This window comes from Chionomys nivalis, chromosome 6 (assembly GCF_950005125.1).
Source record: "Chionomys nivalis chromosome 6, mChiNiv1.1, whole genome shotgun sequence".
NCBI classification, from domain to species: Eukaryota; Metazoa; Chordata; class Mammalia; order Rodentia; family Cricetidae; genus Chionomys; species Chionomys nivalis.
In genome coordinates this window covers 100684772-100706501 of record NC_080091.1, presented here as the reverse complement: position 1 = coordinate 100706501, position 21730 = coordinate 100684772, and the positions used below count along the sequence as shown (strand labels likewise).

Here is a 21730-nt window from a genome sequence, read left to right as displayed (position 1 = left end):
AGGGTGCACCAGGGCCCCAGGCCACTCACCCAATGGCAGCATTCGCCACCTTGCCCTTGTGTGTTAGGATAAATCCTAGGACGGTTTCTATAAACTCCCTCTCGACCAGGTTTACCAGCTGAAACTGGACTCTCTCCAAGGCTCTAAATACCACAGTGACATTTAAGAAGAGCTCTCTTACCACAAAGGGGCAGAAACTCATTCCCAGGAAATACGGTAGTTGACTGACCCCAGTTCATGAAAGGATCAAGCCCTATGTAATTAAGACTCTTAGGGACAAGCCACAAAACCAACAGATAAGCAGCCTCTTGAAGAGTAATGCATGGTACACAACCACTTGGAACCTCCTTGGGACACAATGACTCATTCCACCAGATACCGAAAAGAACCACTGCCAATCTGGAAGCAGTTTATTTAATCTGCCTTCAAAGGAGAATTTATTTGGGGAAAGACCTCACTGGGAAAGCCAAAATGGTATAGTCAGACCCCTAGTATACAGGGACGACACCTCTGGCTGTGAGGGAAGCGGCCTCTGTTTACTCCTCAATCCTTCTGCCCTCAACCCTTCTGCCCTGGCATCTGCCTCAAAGAGGCTGCTACCTCAGCTGCACAGGCAAGAGGACAATTCTCATTTTTTCCACATTCTGGATCTAAAAGGGGGCACATTTTCATATTGAACCTCACCTCCCCATTTTCTAGCTAGCTCTGTGACACAGCAGAAAGCTCCCTGAAGGCAGGTGACTCACGGGACATTCCCTGAATTGTCCATGGGTCATTCAACCTAAGCACACAGGCAGAAAAGTGGGCACTGAGTCGGTGACCAGTTCACACACAAAGCATCATATAGATACGCTAGTTTTGTGGGTTCTCCCGTATGAGAGTAGGGCCCCCAAAGAAGGACGTAAGAAAGGAGTTTTCTATTTTTTGTTTCAGTCCAGACTCTTAAATGCAATACAATAAGAAAACAGGGTCTTTGCTGTTGTTGATGGTTTTTAAGTCCCCTCCTCCAGATGTAAGCTTGACTATATGAGTTATTCTCTGGACATTTCTGGGCCCGGCAACCCACAGTCACACATGCTTGGCTTTGTGGAGAGGTAATGGCTGGGCATGCGCTGTGTGGGGCTGCTCTCGGTGCCGCCCTGAGCTCACATCTGGGGCTGTTTAAGAATTGATTGGAGATTTAGCCTTTTGATTTCCAGTGTAATACTAGGCACAGGGAAACAAACAGCACTTGTCTGCACTGAGTCTTGTCAGGCATCCAAACTGCAGTGCGGACCAGGGAACTGCCTGTGGTTGGGTGGCGGGGACCCAAGACTTGGCCTCCCCACCCCCTCCGGTTTAAGTAAAAGGAATAAACCAGGTTTTGGCAACAGGAATTTTTTAAGCCACCCTTCCCCCTTTTTTGGACTTGCAGATCTGCTTCTAAAATATTCAGTGTGTTCCTGGTATTAATTTACATTTTTCATTAGGATTACGTTTTGATTTGTTTTTAATCCAAAGCCAAAGAATAAAGTTCATTTTCCCTCGCCTATTCCGACTGCCATGCCTTGATACTTGCTTGGATTTGCTGAGGAGGGCAGGGTTCATATTGCTAGTTCCTGTTTCCAATTAAATTAGGATATAGTATCTAGCAGCCGCATTATCAAAGCATCAGAGTTGAAACTGGGAGGAACTTTGGAGCGCAGCCGAATCCAAACCCTTCATCTTAGGTGGGAACTGAGGCCCGCGTAGCTCACCGCCATGTACAGGGATGTGTTGCTAGTTAGCGGTGGGGCCAGGGCTAGCACCCATGCTGAGGAGATTAAACCAAAACACAAAAAACCCAGGCTAACAGAAAAAAAAGATATAGGACACTGAATTCAACTTGAATTTCCAGAATAGATCACTTTTGTTAGTATAATTATGTCCAAGATACTGCAGAGGCATACTTAAGCAAACTAGTCAGCGTTTATCTGAAATTCGACGTTAACTGGAAGCCTGCTGTTTTATATGCCAGACTCCGGCCACCGTACTGTGAGACCAGCATCGACCCTCCCACTCTCTATCTGGCTGCCAAAGATATCCGCATTTTTCTTTCCTGATTTTAATGATAAATGGCTGGGAAAGAAGGAATCACAGGACAGTAATCCCAAGAGAGTGTAACACTGGAAGAAGCCGCTCTTCTTGAGACTTCGCTAATCTTGGATCGCCCCCTTTCCCGCTATAACTAGCACGTACAGCAGCTAACTCTAAAATAGTCTAGATGTGGCCTCTAGACCAGTTTAGTGTTGCTAAGAGTTGGTTATTAGGGTCTATGTGTGATTGTACGTATACAGACATATATATGTATACACATGCATACAGATATATGTATACACACATACACATGCATACAGATACACATATATATGATATGCATGCATATACATACAGATATATACACACATACATATGCATACAGATATATGTATACACATTACATGTATCTATATGTATATGTATGAACACAAAGACAGAACCTCACTATGTAGCAAGCTGCCCTTGAACTCCGGATCTTCTTGCTTCTGCCTCCCAAGCACTGGGGTTGAAGGCATGTGCCACCACACCAGGTCACTGGGCTCTGAGCCTTGGAAATCTCTGCTTATGTTAGACTCTGAGTCTGAAGGGGAAACAGAGCTCAGGTTTGGAGTACAAAGCAAGGCTTAAAATGACCCTAACCATAGAAATTATAATTATATGTACACAATATTCCTGTATATTTAATATAATAGCACAATAATGATATATAATAACAAATAATAATTTTCAGTGGGGCAGGGCACAGGTTTGGGGGTCAGAGGACAACTCTGTGGCGGTAGCTCTTGCCGTCCACCTTTCATTGGGTTCTGGGAATCAATTCAGTGAGGAGCCTTGTACAAAAGTGCCTGAGGGCAGATCCCAGCACTGCCTGAACCATGACCACTGATTTTTGTGCAGTTTAAATTTGTCAGTTTAGCTGTGCTTGGACAACAGCATGGGTCACAGCAGCCAATAACATGCAGTGCTGGGAATCTAGTTCATTGCTCATGCATACGAGGCAAGTGCTCTACCACTGAGTTAGATCTCTACCCCATGGCAGGATCACTGTTCTTTCTAATTGCACCCAGGGACAACCTCAATCCACTGAATAGTCTCTGGACCACCCAGAAAATATTGTAAAGCTATGACAACTTTGTCACGCATGTGCCTGTATGTGACTTCAGAATCACCTTGAAACACGCCATCCATCCCTAGCTGCTCAGTAATCTGGACAAAGCAACTGCATTTGCAAGGAAAACTAAATCCCCCTATCCCTCTGGTGCCTGACACACTGCTTGCTTGTGCTGTGGGATTAGGAATGATAAATTGACAAAAGGCAGATGCCTCTATCAGATAGTGTAATAATAACAGAAAAGCCAAATACATTTTGTATCGCAGAAGTCAGCAAATGAGACATTCTGAGTAACACAAGGTCTTTCTAACTAATTACACACGCTGTAGGCAGTTAAAACAACCAAGGTTTATTGATTTAAATTTGCTGGTAGATGCCATTGTCCAAACTTTTCTCACCACCCTGCATAAGAAAAATTAATAACCACTAAAGAATCATAACTGTAACAGAAAAGACAGCCTGGAGACAGTCATGTGACCCCTTTACCATTACATGTCACAAGAGCATGAGATCATGTATGTATCTATGTTGGACTGAGGGTCCAGGGACCCAGCCAGTTCTAGGCCCTCTGAGTAATCTCAGGGCTTAGCTCCTACGGAGCCTCTGGGCTACTAACGTGCTTGGAGAAACACTTCAGGGATGGACAAACTGAACACGCCCTTGGTTCTCTATCATCACAAAGGCTGTGACATGGATGAGGGACACTAATTCATCACAAGCATTGGGGAGGGGAGTTTCCCGGCTTGTGAGCCATCTCAGACCACCCGTGGTGCCCTGATCTGGCCCAGCAACTGATGTCTTGCTGACAACCCAAACCATGGAGAACGAGCGGGCAGAGAAGGCCAAAGGAAGCCGAGCTTGTGTGTCCAGGGATTTCAGTTAGTAACTTCTCCATAGCTGCCTCTCCAGTGTCCCTCTGCGATGTCCTTACATGGAATTAACTCCAAATAAGGTTGATGTTAAGTTGTATACTGAAATTATCTTCTTCATTAGTGTATTTCCAACTAATAGTCAAGACAGAGCTCTTAGCGCTCACAGAGGGAACAAACAATAACAAAGCTGGTTCCCTCCAAATCCCGCAGAGTGGAGGACTCCAACAGCAGCGAGCAGACTACAGTGTGTGTGGCCCACACTGTGCATGGACCCCAAGCCCAGAGAAATGGGAACTGTAACTCTGGAGCCATTTACTGTTACTTTACAGTTACCGGCGCTAACTTAACACCCTTCCCAAGCACTCATTGCTGTGATAATTGCAGCAGAATTTCTGCAAATGCGAGTGAACTCAGCAGTGGTGGGCACTGCACGCAACATTTTACACGCAATTTCCTCACGTTGAGATAATGCTTATTTCTAAGCATAAGGCTGTCATTATTCCTAAATTACAGCTGGAAAAGTCAGGTTTGCAGAGACGAGTCTTTCTAATTACCACCTGGACCATTGCTGTCCGGGTAGAGTCTTTGCTCATCACGTATGCCGTTATCCTGGCTACCACGGTGGCAACCACGGTCCAGAAAGTCCCAAGGGCCGGGTATGCAGCGCAAGAATTGGATCTTAAAATTTCTTTAGGTTCTGGGACTTGAACGCAGGGCCTTGTGAATGCTACGTCAATGCTCTACCCAATCGATGGCTCCCTCTCCACTTTTTGAGAGAGGGCCTATGTTGCCAAAGCCAGCTTCGACTTTACGAAATAGCTCACAGTCTTTGTGATTCTCCTGCCTCAGCCTCAAGAGCAGCTGGGATTGTAGGCCCGTGCCACCAACCTCAGCTTAGATTTAATTAAACAGTGGTGCATAGGAGTTTCTGCAGACTGGACCGCAGTATCAGAGTAAACGCATATGACTTTATAACAGCCTTGTGTCTTACTGTCACAAATAGGCTTAATTACAGAAGGCCGGCGTGACTACGTATGAAGGGCAGTTCAGAATATGTGCTGCGGAGTGGGTCCTAACCCTCCCAGAAATTAACCTAGTGCTGCTAAGCCTGTAAGTCACCTATAAAAAGGAGATATCCTGGGGCTACTGTGAGGAAAACCATGAGATAAAGTATTAGAGCCCTTGGCGCAGTTCCCAAACGCACTGAGCATTAACTCAAATTAATAATAATAATGGCCACTAATTATCATTGCTCCAGTCTTTTAAATGTAAATAGCAAGATTTTTAAGTCTTTAAAAAAAAGTTGCCAGGCATGGTGGTGCATGCCTTTAATCTCAGTACTCAGGTGGCAGAGAACATCAGATATCTGTGAGTTCAAGACCATACTGGTCTACAAAGTATACACAGTTGATACACAGTTAATAAAAACTCAGAGAGAGAAACGGGGGTTTAACCTGAAGATCCGAAAAGCAAAGCAGCCAGCCACTGGCTCTTACCTCTACCTCAGTCCAAAATGGCGATCCTGCCTTCAGGAATCTCAGAATGAGACTGTGTGTGAGAGCTGCCCTCCCCCAGTTTATATTCCTCTCTAGGGCTGGGATTAAAAATGTGCACCCGGTTTCTATGGCAACTAGTGTGGCTACTGGGATTAAAGGTGCATGTTACCATTGCCTGGTCTGTAAGGCTGACCAGGGTGGCTGTTTTACTCTCTGATCTTCAGACAAGCTTTATTTATTAAAATACTAATGAAAGGCCACTACACACAGTGACATCTCCTCTCCATAAAAAGGCACAATTAGGGCTGGTGAGCTCGCTCAGTTCAGTGACAGCACCTTCTCCCACACCTGTGACCTGAGCTGATCTCCAGGACCACATAGAGAAATGGAAGGACTCCCACAGGGTATCTGCTATCCCATGCTTCCTACAGCACGTGTACCCCATAGAACACGGAAAATAAAATAAAGATATTTCTTTTCTTTTTTTTTTTTTGCTTTTTCGAGACAGGGTTTCTCTGTGGTTTTGGAGCCTGTCCTAGAGCTAGCTCTTGTAGACCAGGCTGGTCTCAAACTCACAGAGATCCGCCTGCCTCTGCCTCCCAAGTGCTGGGATTAAAGGCGTGCGCCACCACCACCCGGCTAATAAAGATATTTCTAATGGAAAGGCACAATTTAACCTCTTAAGAACTTGCACTGTGTGTGTGTGAATTTTATGTGTAATGATTGTTTTATCTGCATGTATGTCTATACTCCACATGCATGCCACAAGTCCACGGAGGTCAGATGAAGGCGTCTTCAGGAGCGAGCTATAGGCCATTTACCTAAGCAGTAGTTGATGGAGGAGGGCCCAGTTCACTTTAGGTGATGCTATCTCCAGGCTGGTGGTCCTGGGTTCTAGAAGGAAGTATGCTGAGCAAGCTACAGGGAGCAAGCCAGTCAGCGGCACCCTCCACGGCCTCTGCATCAGCTCCCGCCTGCAGGTTCCGGCCGCATTTGCACCCTTTGGTCATGAGCGCTGATGTGGAAGGGTGAACCAGATGAGCCCTTTCCTCCCGAGTTGCTTTGGTTGTGGTGGCTTCATCACAGCAATAGAAACCCTGACTAAGACGTGAGGGATGCTTGTTCCTCCTCATTTATAGACACACATTTTCTGTCTGCCCCATGCCCGTGTCATTAATTCTGATCACTTGCCTGAAGCACCCACGATGATTCCCCACTGTCTATAGTTACAATTTTTCTTCTTTGGTTAACATATAATTTGTGGGAAAAGTATTTCGAGAGTATCTGAATATTCAGCCCCTCCAAACCCCTCCTTTTCCAGTTAACTGGGCCTAACATCTGTTGGAGATTCTTGTCTGATCAGCTCTCACTGTGATGGTTACAAAACAGCAACTCCTCCATCATTTCCCCACGTGTATTTAATAATTAGCATTTGTTACACATAAGAGCTGCCCTATCTTTCCGACTTTACACACTTATTCAACTTCCAGCTCTGGGAATCCTCATCTCATTCGGCAGATACCTTCTAGTGGTTCAAAAAATAAATGCAAGTGACAGCAAACTCCAACCTGTACGAAAGTCACCAGAGAGGCAGCCTGGATTCACTGGGCGAAAGCAAGCCTGCTAACAGAGTCGCTGTTTAAGGTGAGATCTGGGGGGCCTGGGGCTCTGTCACAAGGACACTGAGAGGGATCCCCGCTGAGCTGCAATGCCGCTGCTCATCAGACATGATATCACACGACAAGCATTTCAACCCAACAACCCATCCATTTCTCCACAACTACCAAAGTCGAACGTTCTGGCAAACTCCAAGGGACATGATTTACAAATAGTAGGTAATATTTGGAGCACTCTGTAAAGAGCTGGGCTCCAGCTTTTTTAAAAAAAAAAAAAAACACAAATGATTTCATGCTTGGAGCTCACTGTATCACTTTGTCAACAGTCTCTCATATCGGGAATGAGGCCCGAGTTATATACAACAGAAACGGGCTAGTGTGTATTTATTCTGTGGTCAGAGACCACACAGCAGAGGCTGTTTACAGCTTTGACAGAGCTCTTAATGCCACGAGGCGGAAGGGAACACCAGGACTCAGGCCACACAGAGCACGGCAGCAGGTCCTGCACCACCGTGCAAACGATGCCCGACTGTGTCTCCACATAACACGTGCTGCATCCGCTCTCTGTGGATTTCTAACTATGCCATCCAGATATCCCCTGTGCACAAGTAAAAGCACAATCTCCTTTGGTATTATTTTAATGGAAAGGATTTTTTTTTCAAAATGCATCACAAACTGGCACGCTATACCCGACTATAATCCCAGCAGCATTCGGGACACTGGGAAGGACCGAGGGAAGCCAGGCTTGGGTACATAGCAAAATATTGCCTCCAGAAACAAAATGTCTTGCAAAAATTGAGAGTCGTTATAAACTTGCACTAGGAGCATTTCGGGGGAAGGTGTTGAACACTTACCAAGAAGAATCTGGGAACGCCGTTGGCCAGTCTCTCTGTCTTCAGATGCCAGACCAGGGGCTGTGGGGAGTTGAGCAGGAACACAACAGGCTTGTAGTGAATGTGAACTGAGGAGATGGGTCTCAGATGCAGGGTAACCTAGGAGACCAAGAAAGCAAGGAGAGAGCTCAGCGCTGATCCCAGCACCTAGGCAGCACCCAGATTCTTCAATGGCTCATGGCCAACAGCATCACAGGCAGCTCCAGATCAATGTATATATGATGCCATACGTGTTAAGCTAAATGCTGCCCACGTCCGGCCATTGTTTTACTACCTAGCGGCTATGTCACCTGGTCAGTTCCAATCATCTAGACGAAAACATGGCTCACCCACTAAGAATGGAACAAAGAACGCAGAACACTCTCTTGTGCCCCCAAACTGGTAGCGTGGGAATAAAAATGACCTTTCCTCAGGGATTCCTCACCCTTCAACTACGAACATTAAGCTGGGATTAGAGAACAGAATCCTCTATGGTGGGTTTTTCCCCTGGGCCCAGACAGAAAGGACCTTCTTCTCTTCCAGGTGACTTCCAACCGGTACAAAGTTAGGTAGGCTCTGCCAAAGAAAACTGCTGAAAGCAAAGAGAGCGGCTGCCAAGGCCAGTGCCCTACCCCTTCTAACTACCAACACAAAGGGGATTTCCAAAGCCATGAAGCCCAGCGATCAGACGGGATAAACAGTGATGATATATAGACTCTGCGGAAAAGAGAAGAGGCGCTAGAGGTGGTTCGGCGGTTAGGAGCGCTTACTGCTCTTGTCGAGAACCCGAGTTTGGTCCCCAGCACCCTGAGTGGTGGCTCTCAACCACCTGTAGCTGCAGCCCCAGAAGATCCAGCCCTCGTCTGGCCTCAGATGACCCCTGCACACATCTGAGTTTGTACAATCCCCAGAGCAGAGCATAGAAACCCAACTGTTTGGACTTTCCCTATGGCTGCTGGCCCACTTTGATCTCTGCCTTGTTTTTAAGAGACAATCGAGAACCAATTTCATTTATTAGAGTGCCCAAGTTATGGATAAATAAAGCACCACGCTTTTCTTATTTTTCAAAACCCATGCTTTAGCTTATGACAAGCACCTTCTAAATGCCGGAAGGATCTTTTAATTATCCATCTCTTGATGCCACAAGGCATATGAGTCTACAGAGAGTTTGCACATACACATACAATAGCATTGCTTGTTAACTACCGAATGTGCCCATTGTAATTTCCAAACAGACTACGCAAAAAGATGCATCTTGAATCGAGTATTGATAACAGTATGTTGCAGGCAGCAACACTGCTGACTCCCTGTAAATGCATAGGTAACCCAAAAGATTGGAAAAGAGGCTGAAGAAATGGCTACTTTTGAAAGGGTTTAGCTAGTTAATTTGCAGCAAAATACAAATCTCAAGCAGCAATTCTCAAACTATTGGAAGCTATCTCTGTACACAGGACCATTTTTAGACTTGGAGCGAGCACAGAATCAAATCAAAGTACTAAATGAACTGTGATGTCAGCCACAGCTCCAGCAAACTAATGTGTTCCTTGGTTGTCCAGACACATAGTGCACTCTAGAGTCACCATCGTCATCTAGAAATAAACAGATCGATAGCCACCAGACACAAGAGATGCCATCAAAGCAGAGCGGAGGCAGATGTCCAGACTGCAGCCCTGCCTGAACACAGAGGTACATGCGACAGGCGAAGCATGCTGTCAAAAGGGAGGGCGGGAGTCACGGCTTCTGCATCTGCAAACGACAGAGCTTCGCGGACGCTAGCTAACGGGTAAGTGGTTGTGCAGAGTGTGCCTTTGACGCTGGCTAACGGGTAAGTGGTTGTGTAGGGTGTGCCTGTGGCTCACTGAGAACCACCAAGGCCCAGAGAATAGCAACTGTCATCTCCAGGGTCACTGACTCTTTCCTTGCTTTGCAGTCAGTTCGAAGGCAGACACGTTTTCTTAAAGCTGCTAAATATGCGGAAGCGTTGCTCAAAATGTATAAAATCAATAAATATACATCTCAAATGAACAAGAATATTTTTAAGCTTATGAAATGAGAAGATGCATGAAACAGACACTGGTGTGTTCTGGTCCAAAGTTCCCCAGATGGTCTGAGTGTCGAGGCCTGGCTCCAACAATCAAGGAAAGATTTCTAAGAAGCTTAGCTCTGAGTTTTCCTGGAAATGGTTCCTTCTTCAATATGTGGCCATGTCTGGCCAAGATGAGTCTCTCTGACTCTGGCACAGATGTCCCAGGCAAAGCCCCAAAGCCACTTGGCAACAAAGAATTCACACTATGGTTGGGAAATTAAAAGGAAAATACAAATACTCAATACTCCCTCCTCCTTTTTTTTGTCATTTGGCAGGCACAAAAAGTTCCATGAGCTAAGGCTAACCAAATCCTCAGAAGCCTTCCTCTCCCATTCTTTCTCCACCTGAGCAAACCTCACATAAGGGGGGGGGATGCAGATACCCAGAACCCAGCAATAGCAGGAAGGTACAAAAGCCCCTCCGAATGTGAGGAGAGCTCAGACCAAACATTTGAAAGAACTATGGCTAAATTGCTTAATTTCTTCTAGGCTGAAAAATAGAAAAAGAAACAAAAAAGGCAGAAGAATAAAAACCTTTAGGATCAGTTATTGCTTAGAAATAATAATTACAAACCGGATGTGGTGATTGACGTGTAATCCAGCACTCAGGAGGCTGAGGCAGGGGGATCAAGGTTTAAGCCACCATCCCCAAATTTAAAAAAAAAAATCCTGTAGAGGTTTTATAGTTATATTGTCCTTGGGAGTCAGAGAGAAGAGCCGAGGCAGACTGCAACAAAGAAATCTCCCTCTGAGAAATGGGACAAGCAGCATGCGACAATCTCTAAGAAATCCAAAGAGTAGTTTGAAGAGTCCACCCTCAATCCTTTATCCAACTCACACATGAAAACATACATGAAGCTGAGTGTCATGAGCTTCAAAAGCAACAGGGAACTCAATGGAGGGGTGATGTGATGAGACGAGTGGGAAGCCTCCCGAGGGAAGGGATTCTATAATTGGGGTCTGAGAGCCTCGGGGAGCTACACAGCATTTGAGAACTCTCTCTTCATAGGCACACACACAAAACTTTGCACCGATGTGAGAAAAATGTACCTAGAACCCAGGTGAAGGAGTCCACTGTACAAGAGCAGGAAATTCTAGCAGCGGAATTGAAGACAAAAGGCTTCATCTCATTGAGCTAGGATGCCCACGTCTGCTTTTAAGAGGTCATCCTTCCTGGAAATAGCTTCACAAACAACTCCAGTGACTGTCTAGAGTTTCTGTTCTCTCCTCTCTTTCTACCCACTCCTCATGACGCCCAGAGATTCTGCTCTAAACTTAGGTGTGTCAACATGCACCGAGCGGTCTATAATGCTAGTGACATGAGAAAGTGTGAACAAATCTGGTCTGCCACATCTGTGTCCCACCTCCCCACTCCTCCACAAGGAGGGACGCAGGCTGGTCTAATCAGCTCTGTAGCACCCACCTGCACTGAGGCTTTCTGTGTGCAAACATTCCAGACGCGGTTTTATAAAGCGACTCAAAGCAGAGCTGAGAGCATCCTCGGGACCCTGCACAGCTTCAGGGAGCCTCTGAGGTGGGGAGCGCATTTCTAGCCTCCTGTTCGGGAGATGCACCCTGATCCACACTCTGCCAGACAAGGACAGGGATCGGATTCTCTGACTCTTGAGATGGAAAAGCTGTCTCTATTCTCTTTTCTTTCCTTCCTTCCCACCTTCCTTCTTTCCTTCGAGTGGGGAGTAGGGTCAAACTGTGTAGCCCAGGCTGGCCTTGACCCCACACACAATCCTCCTGCCTCAGTCTCCTGAGTACTGAGATTTCTGGCATGTGACACCATGCCCAGCTGGCTTCTCCACTTTCTAAATATTACACTTGATAAGAAAAAGCAATGTACATTTTCTCAAATCCTGCAAGTCATTCTGAAAATGAACTGTGTACTTACAGGTAGAAGAAGAAACTTACTCTTTATGGAAAGATGCCATAGAAAAATTGTTTTGAATTTCCTGGAATTCATAGTCTACAAGCAAGACATTCCTATCATAGAGATTTCAAAAGATTTCTTATTAGTAAAACCCCACCCCCCAACTCCTAGAGTTTGTTAAAACAAACAAAACTCACACAGCAACTGATATGTGAGTCTAACAATTGCCGTTTTGCTAACATGTCACTGAGATTTTCTTTCAACATTTCTAAATCTTAGGCCAGCCTTCTGCCCCATGTGGACCCATGAAGCAATGAAGTCATTGAAAACTTGTCCCCGGGAGACTTCTTATCTAAAACCAAACCAAGTAATGTTCCGAAATGGATGATTCAATAATCAGTTTACACTACAGATAAGAAAGAGAACTCCAGCAGTGTGCCCCTAACCAAGAGCAAAAGCAGGAGGCATTCTGCATGTCCCTCACCTGTCCCCTCTGAAGAGGGGAGGAGGCGTCACCCAGTGGTGTCAGGGACTGGGACACCTTTGGGCACTCAGATGTTACACAGAGAGATAGAGATATATAGATGACTGAAGACATGGAGGGCCCCCTGGCTGAATTCAGATTTTTCTTATACTTGGGCAAAAATACTTTCAGGAACTCAATTGTGACCCCCCACCCCAATGGTTCTGAAATATGTACCTGACTGTGGGAAAGAAAACTGTATTTAGCTAATCAACACTGAGTGCTTTGTAAAATTTAAAAAAAAAAAAAAAAGTCCCTTAGAAATTTTTATATGATGCTGAATTTCCAACGAAGAGTTAGTTGGTACTGAATCCAAAGTATCCAGACCTCTGAGAGTCCCCACCCTACCCAGGGAACCGTAGGACCATCCTCCCCCTCTAGAGAAGCCCCAAAGCCTTCACACTGCATGGAGATAACAGCAAGCTTCCGCCCTGTCCTCCTACTCTGCAGCCACTTACTGAGCTGAGAGGAACAGAGAGAATTCCCAAACTACCACCCTCCCCCCAACACGGACATGATTTTGGATTCCCTGGGAGCGTCTTAAAATAATCTAATATAGCAACACAAAAGGGGGAAAAAACTAAAAGTCTGCATTTTGATGCAGAAATAAGTCTGTCTTTTTCGCTATGTATTTTGAATACTCTGGAAAAATACTAGGAACTAAATTTGGGTTGGGGGTGAGGGGCAAGTTCACACATAAACAGAACAGTATTTATGAAACTATAGGTCATGACCCTCTGAAGGGGTCCTGGGAGCTTCACACAGGGATTCCAGGGACCCTGGACCTCCCTTCCCAGAGAAGCCTGTGGTTCAGCCGCTTCAGGGAAAGGGGCAGGGAAAGGGAGAGTCTTGGTGTGTGTTCTGCTGCTAGAACACACCTGGAGCCCTCAGCAGGCCACCGGGCATAGCAAACACAAGGGTTCTTTTCTGTTGTCCTTCGACACAAAGCACAGGCTGTGTAGACAGTGTACTATGTCACGGATATATTATCAAGGTCATATAGACTTCTGGCTTAAAGTACACGACAGCCATGTTCCCAGATTCCCTATCCTCAGGAATAGCCAGGAAGTCCCACAGGATACCGCAGAGTTCTCCTCTGTCGCACTGCGAAACCCTCAGAGTAAACCATTCAAGGGCAAAAACGGACTCATGTTCAGTTCCGCAGCCTTGTACCTAGTGCAAGGCCGGACAACTAGGAAGAGATCAAAAGAGGGGTTTAAAAAAATGAATAAAGGAACCATAAATAAATTTCATCAATAAAATTAATGAAATGTGACTCCAATAATGGTCATGAGGTCATATTGTCTTCATTTTCTGGCCAGAAGAGGGGAAACACCTCATCAAGAGAACATTTCACTATCAAGTACAACTTGAACTTTAAAACAGGGTCAAGAAAAACAAACAGATCCCAGCTACCAAAACAAGCCTGGGGATTGCTGGGATATACACTGGAGCCACAGCTGGACAAACGCCCGTGGGGTACTCAACCCGAGCAATACACCTCCAATACAATTCCTGCACCCAAGGCTCAGGGAACAGGGCAGAAAGACTGTGAGCTGTGAGATGGTGCCTTCTAGACATGACAGGGAACCAACACCCGTGAAACTTCTACAATATGGCTGCCTAAGCAAGCCCTGAAGAATGAATGATACCACCAGTTGGCATCCCGACATGAATGGAGGAATTTTGATGGGGTCCCACCCCTAGATGAAGAGCTATGAATAATGAGTTCTGAGAGGTGGAGAATCATCTTCTCCCAGGATGAGTTCCCTAATTGGTTATCCAGTACCAACTGGCCAGCCATGAAAACACCTACATATAAGCAAAACTAAATGTACACAGTATGTTGTATTTAAATATTTAGCACACACAACTGTGTGTGTAAAACAATAATAAAGAAAAATAGACCATGAATTTGAGAAGGAGCGGGTAGCATGAACAAGGATGGAGGAAAGACAGGGAGGGGAAAATCATGTAATGTTTTAATTAAATTACATAAATTAAAATAAAATCTAAAGATTAATGAAAAGCTATCTTTCATAGTTACATAAGATATGTAAAACATGCAAAATATCTCTGATGTGTATTGTGCTCCTTAAGGTTAGATAACAAAGATAAAGTGGGTTTTTTTCAGATGCCCCACTGCCTTTTGGAGACACAGGACCTGTTTTGCACCAAACGTTAAAACAGTGAGAAATGAAGTCTAAGGAAATGAAGGAGTTTGGTATCCGCACATTGACAGACGTGGAAAAGCCCATTTGTGTGCCTCTGTTTAATACTTCCTGACACAGTTCATGAATGGACCCTCTTTAACCTGGGTTGTGACCAACACAGATGTATGACCATGCTCTTCACACGAACATACAACCACACTCTTCACACAAACATACAACCACGCTCTTCACACGAACATACAACCACACTCTTCACACAAACATACAACCACGCTCTTCACACGAACATACAACTACACTTTTCACACAAACATACAACCATGCTCTTCACATGAACATACAACCACACTCTTCACATAAACGTACAACCACGCTCTTCACATGGACATACAACCATGCTCTTCACATGGACATACAACCATGCTCTTTACATGGACATACAACCACACTCTTCACATGGACGTACCACCACGCTCTTCACACAGACGTACCACCACGCTCTTCACACAGACGTACCACCATGCTCTTCACACAGACGTACAACCATGCTCTTCACATGGACATACAACCACGCTCTTCACACGAATGTACAACCATGTTCTTCACACGGACGTACAACCATGCTCTTCACATGGACGTACAACCATGCTCTTCACACGGACATATGACCACAATCTTCACACGAACGTACAACCACGCTCTTCACACAGACGTACCACCACGCTCTTCACACAGACGTACCACCACGCTCTTCACACAGACATACAACCATGCTCTTCACATGGACATACAACCACGCTCTTCACACGAATGTACAACCATGTTCTTCACACGGACGTACAACCATGCTCTTCACATGGACGTACAACCATGCTCTTCACACGGACATATGACCACAAACTTCACACGAACGTACAACCATGCTCTTCACACGAATGTACAACCACGTTCTTCACACGGACGTATAACCATGGTCTTGATAACCATGAACCATGTGAATATGCTTCAATTCATACTTGAAAATAGGCAAGAAATGTTTTTTCTATTTGTCTGTCTAGTAATGTGTATTTTGACATGTTTACGTCTTCAGCAACAGTGTCTCATAGCAGCCCATGTGTTCCTACTACGCAGAACAGAATCACATAAATGGAACCACTGGTGTGGTCATTAGAAGCTGATTTGCAGGAACCCAGCTCCCACATTGCCTGATACTGGAGTCAATGATAGTAAGACCACGAAATACAGCGGTATTCGGGCAGTGACATCAGAGGGTGACATCGGATACCTCAGAGTCGGTGACAGATAGCAAGACCATGAAATACAACAGTATTCCAGCAGGGACATCAGAGGGTGACATCGGATTCTCAGGGCTCATGTGGAAGAAAACAATTAGAGTAACGAACCCTGGTGTTTCCTGCGCACTGAATGTGCTTCCTTGTATGTCAGGCTGTACTTGTTCCAGTTGCTCTGAGTATTATATCCATATCCAGGTTCAAGGACGGTAGAGACAGGACTGCTGGGGTTCCCTGCATCCCAGGCTAGCTGGGAAAACATGGTCCCTAAGTTCAGGAAGAGACCCTGCCTCAAACAAATAAATGGAGAATAATAGACCAGAATGGCTCTTCTGGCACAAGTGCCCATCAACACATACAAATGAATGCATGCATGCATGCGTGCATGCACACACGCATGAGCGCGCGCACACACACACACACACACATCTTCTCTCAGTATTTGTTAATGACTGAAAAGAAAGAAAATAAAAAGAAAGAATAGGCAAAAGACTTGCACCATGGGAAGTTAACAGCGACACTATGAACATTTATTTACAGGTAAATTTGAAGTAAAGGCCATGGCAGGGATTTGGAGAGACCTCAACCTCAGAATAAAATGTGTAAAATGAACACAAACCATTTGATTTTCAAGTTAAATAACTAAAATAAGACATTCATTTCTGAGCAACAACAACACAGAAAACCTGTCAAATCTATATATGTAGCTGACTAATTTAAACCCTCGTCTATAGCTCATAATCCTGAGAATTTGTGAATGTGATTACATAACAGAAAGAGAAGATATCAGTTACCTTTCAAGCAAATAGTTAAAATATTTTTTGTATATTTGAAAATGAAACATGTAAGGTTCTATTTAACATTTGGCAACATTATGTCAAACTTTTATTTCTACACATAGTACCAAACTTTCATATTTAAGATAAGCTCCATTTTTTTTGCTATCTCCCTAACTACAAAATAAATTTTAAGTACTTCGACTTTTAAATATTTTTAAAATTTGCATACAAGGTACTAGATACAACTCTGGCATTTTAAACAATGTGTGCTTTATAAATGAGCCAATGATGCCTTCAGACTACCCAATGTGATAAACGTGGGGGATTTGAATATTTGACAGAGACGCTAACATTGGGTGCCTATGTACAGATTTTGAACTATTGCAAAGGTTTGGTTTTTCATACAAACAGATAAGGTCTGAGCTAACTGTTTTTTAATGTGTCTCTATGGGTTTTCATATATCACCAAAAACTGAAAGGTCCTAGAAATGCCAGGATTGTACTCCTTAAGTCATTTTATAATTCAGTTGGATTCTAAGAGTTCACGTTAACAGTGGCTAGCCTTCTAATCTTCAGTAGAACTAATATATGATTCTGCCTCTAATTAATGCTTTGAAAAACCACTAACAAGCAGAAATTAGAGCCCAAACAGGAAAAGTAAAATGGGAGTATGTGTTGCACTGCAAACATTTAGACCTTGATTATAAATTTAACCACAGTTAGCAGAATTTTGCAGAAGCAACTCAAATTCTCTGTGTGTGATCTTCAGATAGAAAAAAGAGGTTAGGTTCATAATAGGAAATTTTCCCTTTTAAAATGTGATTTTAAATAATTAAAATATGGCATTGTCCATGCAATTCTAAACTATTATTTCATCATAACAAAAGAAGATGCCTTGGTCTGGGGTACAGCATGGGGAAGGCGGCATGCAAAGGGAAAGACCCCAGACAGAAAACGCTACAGACAGAGCTGCATGTTTACATTTAACAAATGCCCAGAACCAGGGAATCATGAAAATAGAAACCAGATTGGAAGCTACCGACTCTGGGGATTAGAGGAATGAAGAGTTACTGGCATGGGTTCTTTTTGATGATCACCCTAGTTGCAGTGTTGTGCAAATACACAAACATCACTGAATGCATACTTTAGAATGGCTAGGAAGCCTGTATTAACCAGAGTTCTCCAGAGAAACAAACACCTCACAGATAAGACCCCAGTCACAGGACTGATAGAAACCACACTTGGAGAATCTTCTCTTTCTTTTCTTTTCTTTTTCTTTTGAAATAGGGTCTTAATATATTGACCAGGCTGGCCTCAAATTTGCTCTCACTCAGAATGTTTTCAAACTGGAGAGTCTCATGCCTCAGTCTCCTGAGTAACTGGGATTACAAAGATAAAACACCACATCCAGCTAATGTTTAGAACTCTGATCTTTTCCCAAGCTAGTGATTTGTGATATGATGCTCTTTCCCAATGCTGGGGTATAGTGGGTAGCCATATTCCCCGTGGCCCTCAGGATCACAAGCGCAAACAGTTGGCATTCTAGGGTTTCTGTGTGGCTAAGTGTGGACATTCAGGGTGTTAAATACACTTTCAACTTGTGAAGGGCACCTTATGTGGAGGACTATTTACCATGGAACTGGCTCACGAGATTGCAGAAGCTGAGAAGTTTCGGGACCGACAGCTGGGAAGCCAGCAGTGGCCATCATGTAATTTCAAGTCCATGAGTCAAGACTTGGAAGCCTGGGGTGTAAGTAATGTAAGTCATAGGGTCCCCAAGAACTCGGCGTCCTTATGTCCATAGGCAGAGGAAATTGAATGTCCTCAAAAGAGAAAAGAAATTTGCCTGTTCTCTGCTTCTGTGCCACATGGGTTCTGGGAGGAATGGACAGTCCTCACCAACAGGGACAGCTCTGTGCTTTCTATCCAAAACACCTCTTCTAGAAGTACCTCAAAGACCATTCAGAAATCATGTTCGCCGGCTCTATGGACATCCCTTGACCCAGTCCAATTGACACCTAAATCAACTATTACAATGGTGAATTCTTACATGTATTTAACCACAATGAACTATGGTATGGACTTTCATATGGGGTGGACCAGACCAGGCCAAAGAACTTAAAACTGAACCCACACCTCTGTTAAGAAATAGGTCAACAACAGAAGGAAACAAACTGGCCTAGAGTCACACTTTTAATCCCAGCACTCAGGAGGCAGAGGCAGGCAAATCTCTGGGAGTCAAGGTTACTTGGTCTACACAGTGACTTCCAGGCCAGCCAGGTCTACATAGTGAAACACAAAAAGAACGAAGAAGATGGAGGGGAAAGAGGGAGCAAGCAGGAAAAATAAATAAATAAATGTTACATCCTGGGGGTAAATTTCTTGTTTCTTGCATTTCTGAATTATTTAATACTAGATGGCTGAGCAATTATCAGAAATATTTCAGGGTTAATTTTCATCAGTCATGTTAGACGGATAACCACTGAGAGCCCTTCTGACCCGGAGTCCAACCATCTCGTAACTTCATGATGGACACCTTAAAAGAAGAAGGCAAACTTTCAGAATCTCATTTACTCGCTGATGCTGGTTCCGATGTTTGCTATTCAATATCTACACATTTGGCCAAGTTCTAGAGTTTGTTTCTCCACAGTGATTCTCCCAGATGTCAGAAAAAAATGACAGCAACTTAAAAGGAAATTTATGAGAACATTTTAGCATTTCCTAAAGAACTTGGAAAGCTGTCTTGGTAGGTTCAGGTCACGCTGTCCTTGTCTAGGGACAAGGGAATCCAAGGGACTCCTGCCATTTGGTTTTAAAAGTCAAGATTCTGAAATTAAAATAGTTTTACAAGAGACATGTGTAGTTCATAAAGTATTGTTAAATCTCTCCTAACTTTAAAACATTTTTTATTTATGTGTATGTATCTTTGTGTCTGTGGGGGGGGTGTGGGTGTGAGCGTGTGTACACAGGCATACACAGGAGCCTTCAGAGACAAGAAAAGGGCACTGGATTTCTTATAACTTGAGTCACCTCAGAACCTGATGTGGGTAATGGGATCCGATCTCCAGGGCTCTGGAACAACAGCCAAGGCTCTTACCACTGAGCCAAGCTCTAATCTAGACTAATTTTAAAATAATGGGAATGCCAAGATAACAAAATCATTTGTATTTGATACAAATATAATTCTTTGTAAAATTAATGTATAGGAGAAATTTTATCATCTCAAAGAAAAAAAGTTACATTTTCCAGACCATCTCAGATGCACAATATTCTAAGACACCATGAGATCAGCGTCGAAAACCGGATAAAGCCAGATTGCTACCTGTATCATCTAGCCATGAGTTCCCACATCCTTGCATCAACAAACCTTCTAACCAGAGTCAACAAACAGCAAACTTGTATGATTTCCTCTTCCAATAATTTCCCAATAGCTATAGAAAGTTCTAGTAACCCTAGGAATAAAGTATGAATAACGGACAAAATTGATGCCATTCCTCTTGGGAGGGGGGATTGCTAAATGTTTAACTGAGGAAGTGTACAGTTCATCAATCTATGAATCTCTTGTGTCTTGGTTAGGGTTTCTATCGCTGTGAAGAAACACCATGACCATGGCAACTCTTATAAAGAAAACATTTGATTGGGGTGGCTTGCTTACAGTTCAGAGGGTTAGTCCATTGTCATCACGGTGGGACATGGCAGGCAGACATGGTGCTGGAGAAGGAGCTGGGATTCCTACTTCTTGACTTTCAGGCAACAGGAAGTGATCTGAGACATTGGACAGTATTTTGACCTTAAGAGATCTCAAAGCTCACCCCTATAGTGACACACTTCCTCCAACAAGGCCACACCTACTTCAACAAGGCCACACCTCCTAACAGTGCCCCATCCTATGAGATTATGGGGGCCAATTACATTCAAACTACCACATTCCTCTCCCAGTCCCCCATAAACCTGTAATAATATCAAAATGCAAAACTCATTAAGTCCAACTTCAAAAGTCCCCATAGTCTATCACAGTCTCAACAATGTTTAAAGGTCTGAAGTTCAAAGACTTAACTGTAACCCCCTATAAAACCAAAATCAAAAAACAGATTACATATTTCCAACATATAATAGCACAGGCTATACAAACCATTCCAAAATGTAGGGAAGGGAACATAGTGAGGAAATACTGAACCAAAGCAAGACTGAAAACCAGCTGGGCAAACTCCAAACTCTGCATTTCTGTATCTGGTGTCAAGACACTCCTCAGGTCCCCAGCTCTGCTCAGCTTTGCTGACTGCAGCACACTTCTTTCTCCTGGCTGGTTCTACTCTCTGTTAGCAGTTCTGCTTGGCAAGGATCTCGAGACTCTAGCATCTCCAGTATCTTGAGGTCTCCAAGGCAATCCAGGCTTCAATTTCACAGCTCCATTCAAGGACCTCTAGGCCTCCAGTTAGGGACACCTCTGCCATTCGCCTGGCCTCCGCAGCTTTCCTCAGTCACAGAGGAAGGTTCCATAACACCTTTCTTCCATCCTTAACTCCAGAACCATGTGATAGAAGCTGTCACGTTCTGCTGCTTGCTGGGGCTGGAACACGCCCCCCTTGTCCAGTAACAGTTCACCAGCGCTCTGTTTTGGGGGGTTTGTTTGTTTTTGTTTGTTTGTTTGTCTTGGTTTTTTTGATTTCCTTCTCTGCTTATGCTTGGCTGTCCTGAAACCATTTGTAGACCAGGTTGGCCTTGAACTCAGAGCTCTTTCAATTGCATCTTCACCGGCTTTCTGTTTGATGAGTTTTTCACTGACTAAACTTGGCTATTTGGAACTTGCTCCATAGACCAGGATAGTTTCATCTCAAAGATCCACCGGCTTCTGCCTTCCAATTTGCTGGGATTAAGGTGTGCACCACCACACCCAGCTCTAAGATCTTCTTTAATTCCTTTTCGCAAATTGGAAACTTAGCTGGGTGGGATCTTGCCCTGAAGTCACCACT

General features: G+C 44.2%; 1 protein-coding gene across 2 annotated transcripts in view; it reads right to left on the bottom strand.

Annotated features, from left to right (window-relative positions):
* The window catches only part of Tgfbr3 (transforming growth factor beta receptor 3), a 176791-nt gene that overhangs the window by 61106 nt on the left and 93955 nt on the right, over positions 1–21730 (bottom strand). For both annotated transcript variants that reach the window (XM_057772958.1, XM_057772959.1), the window contains one exon: positions 8008–8145. In XM_057772958.1, the coding sequence (XP_057628941.1) occupies positions 8008–8145 (138 nt within the window). The remainder of the gene's footprint in view (positions 1–8007; positions 8146–21730) is intronic.